The following is a 16,254-nucleotide window of genomic DNA, read 5'->3' as shown; positions in this document are numbered from 1 at the left end:
TTCCCCCTTGAATCTTGTATCGTCATCCTGCCTCCTAACACAACCTATCTCTAGTTACTACACCAAATGTAAAGTAAAATTTTTCTAGACAAATACAATGTTATGAAGAAGTGGTTCAGATCCTCGGCCAACAGTTCACATCCACGACACACTCAAGACACCTTCACTGTGTCATCCTTCCTACACACTATATTGTTTCACTTTAAGAATATTAAAGCAAGATAAGTACAATACTTCACTATTATTACAGGTATACACATCAATCACAAGAATATATTTTGATCAACTCAATTTATATCGAACTTTATCACCACTTTTATTCAACTCAAATGTTATGTTAATCAGCCCTTATAAATTTCAACCTTTTCATTAGGCAAAAATATCAACAGTGTTCTAAAAATATTTCTCTAATTACTATATTTTTGTCTTTTTTTATTAATTACTGTATAATTATCTCACTGCCTTCACCAGTCTATTAATGTACAAACAGTCACCTTAACTCTTAATAACAGTTAACAGTTTCCACTTTTCATAAAATATTGCATTAGGCTTCACTTTCCCATTAAATACAGGATATCACATTATTTCCAATCTTAATCATTGTTAACTCCCGAATCCATAATTGGCCAAGAACCCTCTGACGGTGGTGGTGGTAATGGTGGTAGTAGTAGTGGTGGAACTGGTAGTGGTGGAGGTGGTAATGTTGGAGGTGGTAATGCTGGAGGTAGCAGTGGTGGAGGTATGGAGGTAGCAGTTAGTGTGGTGGTAGAGGAAGGCAGCCCGTACACCCACCCACCACAGTCTTGGCTCAGCAACTGTCTTTCTTTCTCTCTCACTCTCTCGTCCATTCTCTCACTTGGCGACCCTCCCTACCTACCACCTCCCCTCAACCACCTCCTCCCTGCCACTTTCATCCATCTACCACCAGTCGTCCTACACAACTACCACCACTGTCATCCATCTACCACCATCAACCTACACAACTACCACCACTTTCATCCATCTTTCACCACTATCCATACTTCGAAGGGGAGGGAGGGAGGGATCAAGGTGTGGCACTAATGAGGTCACTTAACCATCCCTAGGCTAACTGACCGCCGTAAAACAATACAGTAGTGCCATGGTCGAGTGCCAAGTGAAACAGGGCGAAGACAGTGTCAGGCCATAGTGCATTTGGATTCATATTTCATCAATCCGTGACCAGCTGCTGTGTCTTAAGTACATTACAGCATGGTACCAGTTTTACCCCAAGTCTTCCTTCTTCTTCTTCTTCTTCTTCCTTCTTCTCTCCTCCTCCTCCTCTTCACCAATACAGTTATATATATATGGCAGTTTCTTCCCCCCCTCCTCCCTTCACCTGCCAGCTATCAATCTCAGCTAATTAATGATGCGGCTTTATGACCTCACCTGCACTCAAAACACTATCACCATTATCTACACTCACTGTCACTCATCACACACGCCCTGTCACTCATTACATACACCCTGTCACTCATTATATACACACCCTGTCAGCCAAGCTATTTCAATAAACCGTTAATTATTATTATTATTATTATTATTATTACACCTGTCATTCATCACATACACTTGTCACTCATCACATACGCCCTGTCACTCATTATACATACCTGTCACTCATCACACACACCTGTCATTCATCACATACACTTGTCACTCATCACATACGCCCTGTCACTCATCACACACACACCTGTCATTCATCACATACACTTGTCACTCATCACATACGCCATCACTCATCATACACCTGTCACTCATCAGACATCTGTCACTCATCATACATTCCTGTCACTCATAACACACATCTGTCACTCATCACATACACCCTCTCACTCATCAGACATCTCACTCATCACACATTCCTGTCACTCATAACAAACATCTGTCACTCATCACATACACCCTCTCACTCATCACATACACCTGTCACTCATCACACGCCCTGTCACTCATCACACATCATACACCCTTTCACTCATCACATACACCTGTCACTCATCACACATCTGTTACTCATTACACATCTGTCACTCATCATACATACCTGTCACTCATCACACGCCCTGTCTCACACACGCCGTCACTCATCATACACCTGTCACTCATCACACATATGTCACTCATCATACATTCCTGTCACTCATCACACTCACCTGTCACTCATCACACACATCTGTCACTCATCACATACACCCCATCACTCATCACATACACCTGTCACTCATCACATACACCTGTCACTCATCACACATGCCATCACTCATCATACACCTGTCACTCATCACACATCTGTCACTCATCACACATACCTGTCACTCATCACACACATCTGTCACTCATTATACATACGTCACTCATCACACTCACCTATCACTTATCACACACCTGTCACTCATCACACTCACCACATACACCCTGTCACTCATCACACTCACCACATACACCCTGTCACTCATCACACTCACCTGTCACTTATCACATACACATGTCACTCATCACACACCCACACCTTAAGTTAACGAGCTCTATGACCCAGTGTCAAGGAATAGTCCGAGAAGACCGGACAACTCGCCAACTGCACTGGCTAACCATTACCCGGGAACACGATCTGCAAATCGATTAACACCCAGGTGCTTCTCTCTTGCTTGTGAGGCGAGCATGCTGACCATACCTGTGTGGTGAGTGGCCATGAGTTACCGTACTTATCAGAGGTGGCCATGATTTACTCTTACTTTTTACTTTTATCTTCTTCACCACTGATCGGCTCGTTAGCCACTTGGGTGATCGGTCACAACTCTGTTACGCACTGTTGGCAAGTACCGGCTCCTGAATGTACCTGAACCTGCTCCAGTGTTGGTCAAGTCTGGTCTTGAAAGAGCTCACACTTGGAGCCGTCACAACACTCTCTGGCAGATTGTTCCAAGAGTTCACAACTCTCACTCTGAAAAAGTTTGCCCTCACAGTTAACTGGACTTGTGGCTTCTTCAACCTTGAGCTGTAACCCCTTGAGGGGCGGGCGTCTGCCAGCTTCAGGTAAGAACACTCAACTGAGTAGTGCCCTCAGAGATGTTTATACACCTCAATTAGGTCACACCTTGCCTGTCTATAGTATAAGCTAGGAAATTGCAGGTGCTGTAATCTCTCTGGATAAGGGAGGTGCTGAAGTGCAGGCACCAGTCTGGTGGCCCTCCTTTGGACATATTCAATCAACTGACAGTCTCTAGCATATCTCAGGGACCAGACGGGGTGACAATACTACAGGCGGGAAAGCACCTCACTCTTGAAGATCGTTACAAGGGACGGACCGTCTAGATTTCTGAACGACTTACTTATTAGACCTACTAGCTTAGTCGCTTGATTTGCCTTCTTCTCACAATGGCCCGAGAACTTCAGCTCATTGTCAACATACACACCCAGGTCCTTTTTGCATTCGTTCTCTATTATGCAGTTTCTTGGTCCTGTTGGGACATGTGATATGCCTCCTTACCATTGGTACGACCCAAGCATATCAGAGGTGGCCATGAGTTACATATCAGAGGTGACCATGAGTTACATATCAGAGGTGACCATGAGTTACATATCAGAGGTGACCATGAGTTACATATCAGAGGTGGCCATAGCATATCAGAGGTGGCCATGAGTTACATATCAGAGGTGACCATGAGTTACATATCAGAGGTGACCATGAGTTACATATCAGAGGTGACCATGAGTTACATATCAGAGGTGGCCATGCATTAAAAATTCCTTAAGTTAAAGTAGTCGTCTGTACCTAACCTAATCTAATCTAGATAATTTACTCTAACCTAATCCATAACTTAACCTACCCTAATCCAAATAATTTAACCTAATTTAACCTTATCCAGATAATTTAATCTAACCTAAACTAATCCAGATATGTTAACCTAACTAAACTAATCTAGATAACCTATCCTCCCCCACATAATCCAACCTGACCTACATAAATTAACCTAATCAACATAACCTAACCCAACCTACATAATTTAACCTAATCAATACAAATTAACTTAACCTAACCCCACACATTAATCCATGTATTCTTAACTAACCCAAATTAACCTGTAAACAAGCATCACGAGACATAACCCAATAACATCCAAGTAATGATTTGTTGAGACAGGTTAGCATATGGTCACTGCCTAAATTTACCTGCTTGTGTGGGTGGTGGGTAGGTCTGGCACCAAGCCCACACTACCCTAGCCCCAGCTACCCTCTGTGAGAGAGAGAGAGAGAGAGAGACAGAGAGAGAGAGAGAGAGAGAGAGAGAGAGAGAGAGAGAGAGAGACAGAGACAGAGAGAGACCAGAGACAGAGAGAAGAGACAGAGAGAGAGAGAGAGAGAGAGAGAGAGAGAGACAGAGACAGAGAGAGAGAGAGAGAGAGAGAGAGACAGAGAGAGAGAGAGAGAGAGAGAGAGAGAGAGAGCATTTGTTTTAAATGATCATAGCTGGCCACCAGATACAGAAAAAGTGAAGAGAACATCGTCGTGACTTGTACATGGCATTCACTGACCTTACTAAGGCCTTCAACTCGGTCAACGGGGAAGCCCTCTGGCGGACCCTCAGTCACTTTGGTTGCCCACTAAATTTCAGTGCCTTTGTGAGGCAACTCCATGGCAGTGTCCTGCACAGTGGCACCCAGTCTGAGTTCTTCCCCATCCGTATGGGGGATAAACAAGGATGTGTACTGGCACCAACACTCTTTTCCATTTTCTTGGCTGCCTTCCTTACTTGTGCCAGGGCCAATTTAGCCGGCAGGGTGGACATCCAGTACTGGATGAAGAGTCTTTTCAACATAAGACGACTCCAGGCAGGAACAAAGGTGTCGGCAGCTTCCATTACTGAACTTCAGTTTACAGACGACTTCACCCTCATTGGTCACACTGAACACAACCTACTGGAGATCCTGAACACCTACACAGATGCATATGCACACTTCAGCCTTGAGGTGAATGTACAAAAGACTCAGATTCTCTTTCAGCCTGCACCTGGTTCAGCCACACCTCCACCATCCATCCAGCTTAACGGTACTACCCTCTCTAATGTTACCCACTTTCAGTATCTCAGCACCCACCTGTCCACCACCGCGGACATCAATGAAGATTCAACATCGGATCAGAAGTGCATCTCAAGCCTTTGGCAGACTCCGAAACCGTGTCTTCAGCTGTAGGGAGCTGAAATTATTTATAAAGTTGCACGTATATTGAGCAGTGGTCATCCCCACACTGCTATATGGCAGCGAGACATGGGTCACCTACAAGAGGCACCTCAAGGCACTTGAAAACTTTCACCAACGTAGTCTACGTTCCATCCTCCGAGTTCGCTGGGAAGACAAGAGAACAAATGCCGGTATTCTCGCTGACACCAACTGTAGGAGCATCGAGGCTGCCATTATCCATGAACAACTACGCCGGACTGGCCATGTTAACCGCATGGATGACAGTAGACTGCCAAAGCAGCTACTTTACAGTCACCTAACGAATAGTAAACGTAATGCTGGCGGGCAACTGGAGAGGTATAAGAATAGTCTTAAGACAAACCTGAAAAAGTGCCAAATCGACCCCTTCACCTGGGAGACGATTACTCCACACCGTAACGCTTGGAGGAGCACCACACGAGAAGGTGTCAATACTTTCAAGTTAGTCTGATTGTATACCGAGGCAGACAAGCGTCAATGCCGGAAAAACGCTGCCGACACTCCCTCCACATGTGCAACATCTTTAGTTGGCCATGCTGGTTCCGTATTGACCTCTCGAGTCACCTCAGAGCTCACCAACAAGGGTGACATCCTTAATAATGTATCTTAGCTGGATGATTGTCATACTTGATTCCAAGTGACAGCAAAGTAGTAGTAGTGACAGCAAAGTAGTAGTAGTAATGTGTATGTGTTTTATGTATACTAGCAGCCTGGAGAGAGGAGAGAGAGAGAGAGAGAGAGAGAGAGAGAGAGAGAGAGAGAGAGAGAGAGAGAGAGAGAGAGAGAGAGAGAGAGAGAGAGAGAGAGAGAGAGAGAGAGAGAGAGAGAGAGAGAGAGAGAGAGAGAGAGAGAGAGAGAGAGAGAGAGAGAGAGAGAGAGAGAGAGAGAGAGAGAGAGAGAGAGAGAGAGTAGAGAGAGAGAGAGAGAGAGAGAGAGAGAGAGAGAGAGAGAGAGAGAGAGAGAGAGAGAGAGAGAGAGAGAGAGAGAGAGAGAGAGAGAGAGAGAGAGAGAGAGAGAGAGAGAGAGAGAGAGAGAGAGAGAGAGAGAGAGAGAGAGAGAGAGAGAGAGAGAGAGAGAGAGAGAGAGAGAGAGAGAGAGAGAGAGAGAGAGAGAGAGAGAGAGAGAGAGAGAGAGAGAGAGAGAGAGAGAGAGAGAGAGAGAGAGAGAGAGAGAGAGAGAGAGAGAGAGAGAGAGAGAGAGAGAGAGAGAGAGAGAGAGAGAGAGAGAGAGAGAGAGAGAGAGAGAGAGAGAGAGAGAGAGAGAGAGAGAGAGAGAGAGAGAGAGAGAGAGAGAGAGAGAGAGAGAGAGAGAGAGAGAGAGAGAGAGAGAGAGAGAGAGAGCTAGTTCTTCATCACAAGCACCAGAGTAACACACTGTCATCTACCCTTCGGCTCAGTTTGATTCACCAGGTACAGGAAGACATACTTCGTTGAGCCCCCCGGCCTTTGTTCTCTGGCTGTGTTTAGTGTCTGTCACGTGTTGTTTGCTTCATGAATAAACTGATCTTGGGCTGTAGTGACCAAGCTTGTGCTGAGCAAAAATACCATACAATAATAGAATGTGTTTATGATTGGAGGTGCGGTGTACACATGCACACACATGTATACATACTATACATACATACATACACATACGTACATACACATACATACATACATACACACATTTATGTTTGCATATATTGGCACCAGAGTGTAACCACAAACAACCAATGCCAAGCAGCTGGGGGTGACACACACGCAGATGTTTCTGTGTGTGTTGACAACCTCTCCTCTCTCTCAGCCGTCAACATCGTGAAACACATTTACCAGAAACAAATAAATGAATCACTGGGTAACATAAGAGAGTATTAAAACAGTAATAAAAAACCCAAGTAGTTACTGGATAATATAGACGACTTAACATGAACACATTACAGTGAAAAATGTAATACAGTTTATTTGCAGTATTTTCCTGGCTTGCTTATACTGAAGTTTATTCTTTACTGTGTTTATGATACCTAAATATGATGCTTTCTGGAATTTACTTTAGGGGGTGCCGGAAATAAACATCTGATGGCCTTGTCTGGTCTCTTTGGTCCATTCACCTTACTGTTGCTGGAGACAGTCTGAAGTACTGTACTGTAACATCTATTGAGAAAACCTATAAGCAATGTATATGTTGTGTTAATAAAAGCACCACATCCCTGAAAGTGTGTAGATACAAGTGTCACATCCCCGTAAGTGTGAAGATACAAGTGTCACATCCCTGTAGACCCTTATAAGTGAGGTGTTTATATTCCTCACACTCCACTAACTTGAGACACATCACCGCACCCTTGATCTCTCACACGGCTCCTCGACCTGTCTTGGTGTTTATCTGTCCTCCACAAAAAACGACTAAACTTTCACACATAACCTAGATGAACCATAACTCGAGGCCAATGCCAACCTTTTAATGAGGCAAAAATGAGTGTGTGGTGTGGAGTGAGGAGGTGAGGGGGGAGGTGTGGAGAGGAGGTGAGGTGTGGGCAGTGTGGTGGGGAGGTGAGGGTGAGGTGGAGAGGTGTAACAGTGGGGAGGTGTGAGGATGAGGTGTGATGTGGAGGTGTTGGGATGGGGAGGTGTTATGTAGGGGTGGAGAGATGTATTGTAGGGGTGGGGAAGTGTAGTGTAGGGATGGGGAAGTGTAGTGTAGGGAGGTGTATTGTAGGGATGGGGAGGTGTATTGTAGGGGTGGGGAGGTAGGGGTGGGGAGGTGTAGTGTGGGTGTGGTGAGAGGTGTTGCAGGATGTTTACAGCAGAAGTGTCGTATTTAAATTTAACCTGAGTAGGACACAGATGGTAAGTTTGGTTGCTCACTGCTATATTTATATGAGATTTTAGCTGTGGTGATGGGTGTGGTGGTTGGTGGTGTGGTGGGTATGGTGATGGGTGTGGTGGTTGGTGGTGTGGTGGGTATGGTGATGGGTGTGGTGGTTGATGGTGTGGTGGGTATGGTGATGGGTGTGGTGGTTGATGGTGTGGTGGGTATGGTGATGGGTGTGGTGGTTGGTAGGGTGGTAGTTGGGGGGGGGGTAGTTGTAGTTGGGGGTGGTGGTTGTGTGGGTAGGTGTGGTGGTTATGGTGGTAGTTGTCATGTCTGTGTTACTGAAAAAGTGGTGTGGGTAGGTTAGGTTATAGGAGTTTGATTTGGTTAGATTAAGTGAGATAAGAAAAGTGAGCTCGTCTGGTTGTGTCAGGAAGAGGCTGGACGAAACACTGTGGAGGCAACATGACCTACTGTGTTATGGTGTTCTTTCTTCCTCCTCCGGGTTGATGATCTCTCTCTCTCTCTCTTCAAAACCCTCCTTGATCTTTTAACTATGGTATTATATTTATATATGACTAACTAACCCAGGCAGATATAGTTACAGTACACCTTATATCATGGTGTATATATTGTCAAATCACTGCCTCATTGACTCTGTTGCTGCCATATGTTGTGAGTGAAAAGACTAGTACTTGGGCATACAGGTGTAGATCCTTCTTCCTAAATACAGATTATCATCAGTATAGTGAGAAGAGACAAATGTGGTCTGTCTGAAGGTCTGCTCTCCTCTCACCAGACAGGTCACATGTTTGTCATTTTCTTTTTTTTTTTGAAGCCATTTGTTGACAAGGAACCTCAGCTTATATTGGCAACATTTCTGGTGTGGAATAAGAATATACTGCACCACACAACCAAACTAGCTCGTGTTGCTAGTTCAACTTGCTGCCACTCTCTCTGGGGACGGCTTCCACCTGCTGGAGGTGTGGGCGTGGCGTTGATGTAGAGTTCTTAGGGTGTGCCATCACCTCTAACATGACTTCACACACACACACACCGAAAGATAAATTTCCTGGTTCCAAGAGATAAATGGATTCTTGTGTCAATACATTTCCAACTAAACCTGGCATTAATACCCGTGTAGAACTTCACTCCCTGGTAAGAGACGCAAGGCCAAGAAAAAATAATCAATACGTTGGTTAAAAAAATATGATGTATACCAACACCGTGTCTGGGTATGAGTCACGTGTCTTGCTCGTGCAACCAGTAAGGTGCATCTCAAATTAAACACTGATGATGTCACACTGTGGGAGTCTTCTGATGTCACAGATGTAAATATAACTTAATTCTCTTAAGTCACTCACACAAAAGGTACAGGTGACCACATAGTAGAGTACAGATGTATTTATTTTTGTCTTGAAATTAGATTTTTTTTATAAAACCTTTGGGTGTTTTTAATCCTTTATACAATGTTTACAATATTACTCTGACAAGAACAAAATGAACTTTATCTGTTTGGTGTTTTTCTGTTTATCAATGTGTTTTTTTAAATGTCTATTTTTCTTTATATGCTACAGCAGCTCTGCATCCCACAGTAATGTAATGATTTATTTAAACTGTTTTATATTTCTATTTTGGTACCTGGCATATGTCCAAACCTGACCCTTACCAAACTCTGTGGATTATACACACTCATGTTCACAGTCCATATACAGCACAGCACAGCACAGCACAGTCCAGCACAGCACAGCACAGTACAGTACAGTAGAGTACAGCACAGTAGAGTACAGTACAGTAGAGTACAGCACATTATAGTACAGTACAGTACAGTACAGCACAGTAGAGTACAGCACAGTAGAGTACAGCACAGTACAGTAGAGTACAGCACAGTAGAGTACAGCACAGTAAAGTACAGCACATTATAGTACAGCACATTATAGTATAGCACAGCACAGTACAGTACAGCACAGCAGAGTAGAGTAGAGTACAGCACAGTAGAGTACAGCACATTATAGTACAGTACAGCACAGTACGGTACAGCACATTACAGTACAACACAGTACAGTACAGCACGTTACAGTACAGCACAGCACATTACAGTACAACACAGTACAGTACAGTACAGCACAGCACAGCACAGCACAATAGAGTACAGTACAGCATAGCATATTACAGTACAGCACAGTACAGCACAGCATGTGCAAAGCACAGCATAATACAGTACAAAGAGAGCACAGCACAGCACAGCACATTAAAGCACACAGCATAATACAGCACAGCACAGCACACAGCACAGCACAGTAAAAGCACAGCATAACATAGCACAGCAGCACAGCACACAGCACAGTAGCACAGCATAGCACAGCACAGTACAGTACAGTGCAATACAGTATAGGGCAATACAGTACAGTGCAATACAGTACAGTACAGTACAGTACAGCATATTACAGTACAGTACAGCATATTACAGTACAGTACAGCACAGCATATTACAGTACAGTACAGCACAGTAGAGTACAGCACAGTACAGTAAAGCACAGCATAATACAGTACAGTACAGCACAGCATATTACAGTACAGCACAGTACAGTAAAGCACAGCACAATACAGTACAGTACAGTACAGCACAGCACAGCACAGTACAGTACAGTACAGCACAGCACAGCATAGTAAAGTACAGCACAGTACAGTACAGTACAGTACAGTACAGTACAGTACAGTACAGTACAGTACAGTACTATAATATACCATACATAACTTAGTAACATTATAGTTGACTAAACATGTGTGAAGACCATCGTCATAAACTGTCTTAATGAATTAAAATGTAGACCAGGGCTTCCTTCCACACACACACCTACAGTAACCAATCACAACAGAAGTTCCACAGTGAATAATAACTATACTAAACCAATAGGTCACTGGTTTACACTCTTACAATGAAAAAAGACTAAAGCTGATATTGGTGTCACAGAAAACACCTTTTACCCACAGGAGGTGAATAAACCACATAGAAGTAGACAACGGAAGAGAAAGAGCCGCCGCATGAATGATTAATACAACTACCAATGATTTTATACCAAAGTTAATACAATGTAAACATGACTCAATAAGATTTCTAATGAGTGACGATTACTATCATTGCATTTATCATTACTGTACTGTCCAGAATAATCCCCAGTCACTGTGTTATGGTGTGGCAGAGGACCTAGACCCCTACACAGACACACACTTGTTAAGGTATAAAGGCGGTACACAAGGCCTAAGAAAACAATGATAAGTCAATAAATAAATAACTGCGGAGTTGGTGAGGAGATATCAACAGTACAGTAAACAATGAGAGAAAAAATATATATATTAAAACACAGAAGAAAAAAGGTGAATAAATCAATGTAAATTTGGCTAAAATAGAAAACAGAATAAAAGAAAATAATGCTGGATGAACAACTAAATTAAAAGATATATACTGTACATAAAATAATTTTTGTGTATGTTTTATTACAGAAAATAATGAAAATAATACTAAACACAGGTAATATAATCAGGGACATTACTGACTTATTAATGTTATATGAAACTGTTGTATGAAAGAATTCAACAGTGAGGGTGAGAGTACAGTACTGTAGACCCTTGCCATTCACAGGTTTGCGCTTCGCGATTTCGACGATTTGCAGGAAGCAGATGGTGGCTATGGTGGCTAGCTTTAGAGCCTTTTCCCACAGCACAATGAGTAACCCCACGCAGCTTCTCATGTTGTACTCTCAAAACTTTAGTGTTTCTGTGTGAAATGGACCCCAAAAGACTGTCTAGTGTCAGTGCTAGTGATGCTAGTGGAGTGAAATGTCAAAGGCAGAAGTGAATGATGACCCTGACAAAGAAAGTTGAATTATTAGACAAGTTAAAGAAGGGGATGAGTGCTGCTGCGGCTGGTCAGTTGTTTGGTATAGGTATACAGTAGTGCACTAAGGTAGTATAAGATGCTGTTCGCGGTTTTGCCTATTCACGCCATTCCTTGGAACCTCTCCTCACGAATAACAAGGGTTTACTGTATACTGTATAATTATGTTCTTTGTGTCTATTAATGAGGCGACCTAAAGAGAATGATGTAATTTGTTTTGTAAAAGGACTGGTACTGTTTTCATATTCATTATTACTGATATCACCTGAATTATATTGAAAATACACAAAACATCTTAAACATTATATTGTATAGGACATACTAAAAAATAAATAAAAAATTTCCTCACTCAGTCAAGTTTTTAGCAAAGGAGAGACTGAATGGTGTGACCCCCGAGACAACACTGTACACTGGTGATGTCTACCAGGCGTCAATTCAATCCAGCTAAAATACAAAACTTACTTAGGTTGGCAAGATTTAGGCTAACCGGTAAACTCGCCAACAGACCAAGAGACATGGGTAATGACAATACCCTTCCAGCCAAAAGTATTGAGGGGAGTATAGACCACAACTCACCACCTCTGAGTATGTAAAGGGTCGAAGACTTGTCATGGTGTACTGTACTTACCGGGTTCCTGCACGACGTAGGAGACGTAGCAAGAGCCGTCCTTGCGGTCCTTGAAGTCAATCTCCGCCTTGCTGGGACCTTCAACGGAGATGGCCAGAGAACCGGCACCAGCCTCCCGGGTCCACACGTTGAACTCATTAGGCATGGCTTGTTCACCACGCTCCAGGCCGGGACCACCAGCGTGCACGCGATGGGCGCCACCATCCTTCAGTGGACCAACCTGCAGGCCAACAGAAAAGAGACTCATTAGAAAGATTATTTAATATGGACGTACAGTAGGTCCAGGATATACCAGAACAATATGAATGTTCCTTATTTTACCTGAGAGACGACCCCTGAACTCTCTCACACAATGTATGTAGCCTGATGAAGGAAGAAGTTTGTACATGACACTTTACTCCGTAACTGTTATTCTCTCCTGCTGATGGAACACTTAGTGGGCAACTTCTACAGCGCTCTACAACATTTGGTCTACCAGACATGAGTGAGGTACCGTAGTAGGTTTTATAATTATTGACTTGTGCCATTTGTCATCTGTCTAGTTGCCTCTCAACCAGTTCACATAACTTGTAGTGGACATTCTCACTGTCTCCACACATTAACAGCTTTATGTACTCACACCAGAGGACAACTTGTGTAGTAACTTAAAAATTTTGAATTATTTAACATATCTTTAGTACTGAGAAGAAGTTTCCACAATGAAATCATGCAGCCATTTATAGTGGCCAAGTTACAAGTAAGACTATCTAAAAGCTTATTATATAACTGCACTATACTGTACCAAGATTTAATAAACATGAACCTAATGATGACAAAAGCTGTTGGAAATTGAGGAAGTCAACTACAGTAGTTTGGTGTAATGTCAGGTCAACTTTTAACTCTATAATGTATGTGATATAAAATTGCCATGTGTTTTCTATGAGTGACTGGAAGTTTCTTAATAAAAACGTCACACAAAGTTTGCCAGCTTCAATAAAACACAAAGGTCAAAACAGCTACAACACTGTACAGTACTAATACCTGAAACAACCTCTGATGTACTGGAAGTGTCTGTGTCACCTTCACTCCCTCACCACACCTTTACCTATATTGTACAAGTCTTCTCCCTAATGTGAAATAAATTATATATATTTATATTTCCTACAGTTTATGCAAACATTCTCTTATTGGTAGAGAATGACAGTAGTGTGTGAAGTAGGTAACGTTGGGAAGAGTAAATATGGCTATATGAAACGATTATGAATATTTACAGCAAAGAATTTTGTTGTTGTTGTCCCACATTATTTAACCTTCAGAGTTACTTCCTAAACCACAGGGATGAAGGTTACTGTATATGTGAACAAGATAATGTGTGACAGTCTGATACAACAACACACTCTACTGGCCATCATCCTGAACACAACAGTACTGTACACACCGTGAACTGGAATGGAGATCCTGGGATGTGCATCTCCTGGTACTTGACAGACACAGTGTGGACGCCCAGCTCCTTTGGCACGAAGTTGACGCCGTACAGTCCATCTTCAACTTCACCGAGTTCTGCAGCTTCTGTGACACCACCAGGTGAGGTCACAGTTGCTCCCAGGTCAAATGGAGAAATTCCGGGAAGTTTGAAGGTGAGGCGGCACTGAGAGCCAACCTCAGTAAGAGGCACTGCCTCACGCTGGCGCTTGATACGTTCAGTCTGCCTGTTTGTTCCTTCACCTGTCACCTGGGATACAAATTTATATTTGTCATTTCATTTTAGAAAAAATATGCAATGTAAACATTGTACAAAATAACATTAATTCTAGAAACTTGTACTGTACAGTGGTGGTAAACATGAAATTTTTAGTAGAGTTTACACTACTCCAGAGAAACACCAAATACTGTATTAATTTTTTGTCTTAATTAAGGAAACAAATGTTACAAAAGTTTATTCAAGAAGAATCACAATAACTCATGACCTACTCAGGGAAAAGCTATTGTAAGTTACTAAAATAAATGTGAATCTTGGGTTACAATGTTAGCAAGGTAATAGATGTGCTCTCTTAGCCCCCAGCCTGTCACTGTTTACATGTGAGTTGCTTCTTTTAACCATACTATTTGTCCTATTACTTTGAGGTCTGTTGTCATATTGAGCCACCCTGCACTTAAGTGAAAGAGGAATAGAAATAAAAGAAAATCTAGCTACCTGTATCTATATTATTAATTATGGACAACACAGGGAGGGGAACTTACCTTGGCAGTGAAGGGTGAGCCATGAACGTGGTTGTCAGCAAACTTGAGGTTGATGATGTAATAACCTGGCTCCGTGGGCTTGTAACCAATTGTTAGTGTACCATCCTCGTTATCCTTTAATGGTGTAAAGAAAGAGATCAGTTAATATACTCTTCATGAAGAACATGTCTTATATCAGTCATCACTACAGTTCATATTACACCACTCTTTTTTAACTACATCAGACAATTCCTCTTGTCTTTAAAAATCATTTACCTCCACCTGATACAATATTTTCAGATTTATAATTTATTCCTAAACTGAGAGTAACACTGCTGTATTCTTAACAATAATAGTGTACTGATGGTATCATCACCTTGCACTGGATATCAGCCTTGGAGGGACCCTCAACAGAGAGAGACAGACCACCGTAGCCAGCCTCACGGGTGTCAATGGTGAACTGGTTCTCCTGGTGAGTCACACCTTCAGTCAGGGCCTTACCGGTGATCTGAACCACAGAAAAGAATTAATATTCACATTGGGTATTAATGAATAGTTTGCTGTGAATGGAAGATATACATTATTTGTGTGAATCTTGTTGGGTGTTAATGATCATGTCTGTGGCTATAAGTGAAAAATTATTTTATTCCAATATCTTAAGCATAAAATGGTATATAATATGAGATTTGATTGTATTTTTAGTTTATTATGGAAAGTGTGGCTGGATCCATTGATTAATATCAAGATGTGCTGGTTCCCTGCTAGGTACAGTAGTACTGCACAGTAGAAATAAGAAATCTCTGATGTAACGATGGAAACTGATTAAAGCTCCACATGTTTTATTTCATCACCATGTTTTTATGTTTTTAAAACAGCAAATATTCTGCTGATGTTAAATTACCTGAACACAGTTTTAATACAGTGATATGGTGAAGGATAACAGGATGTAGAGAACAATACAGTACAACAATAAGGAGTTGTAGAAGTGGAATATTGTGTTGATCAATGTTTGCTCAGGTGGTTTGGATATACTGTTCAGTAATGAGGAAATGGGAAGTGAGAGACTTCAGTACTAAGATGATTGTACAACTCAAGAGGTGGACAGTAGGAGGGAGAGGGGAAGACCTAGGTAGAAGGAAGGGGTGAAGGACTCACTAAAGGTTGGGAAGATGACCTACAGGTAACAACAGTGAGTGAATGTGGTGGGAATTAAGTTTTAGGGAAGATGTGCTGTTAATCCCTTATGTATGGAGGTCTCTGTGTTGAATAAAACTGATTGGCATTACGAAAATAAAATATTAAAAGGGGCGTCCCTGTAGTGACGGGGTTGGTGGGTCTTGCAGACTTGTGTGAGATGATGAGTACACAAGATTTAGGGACTTTAGATGTGACGGGTAACAATGGATGAACGATAAATATGTGTGTGTGTGTGTGTGTTAACTCTTCATTAAGCCAAATATCATGATTCAGTAGATGCCTCTTCAATAAATTAACACATAATG

The 16,254-nt window shown here is 42.3% G+C and overlaps 1 protein-coding gene across 1 annotated transcript in view; it reads right to left on the bottom strand.

Annotated features, from left to right (window-relative positions):
* The window catches only part of LOC121869005 (filamin-A-like), a 209,885-nt gene that overhangs the window by 11,652 nt on the left and 181,979 nt on the right, over window positions 1–16,254 (bottom strand). The window contains 4 exon segments of the mRNA XM_042370067.1: window positions 12,554–12,773; window positions 13,971–14,264; window positions 14,774–14,887; window positions 15,129–15,260. Of these exon segments, the coding sequence (XP_042226001.1) occupies window positions 12,554–12,773; window positions 13,971–14,264; window positions 14,774–14,887; window positions 15,129–15,260 (760 nt within the window).

This window comes from Homarus americanus, unplaced genomic scaffold (assembly GCF_018991925.1).
Source record: "Homarus americanus isolate GMGI-L3 unplaced genomic scaffold, GMGI_Hamer_2.0 scaffold24694, whole genome shotgun sequence".
In the NCBI taxonomy this organism is placed as follows: Eukaryota; Metazoa; Arthropoda; class Malacostraca; order Decapoda; family Nephropidae; genus Homarus; species Homarus americanus.
Note: the sequence above shows the minus strand (reverse complement) of the source record. Positions and strands in the feature narration are given on the sequence as shown.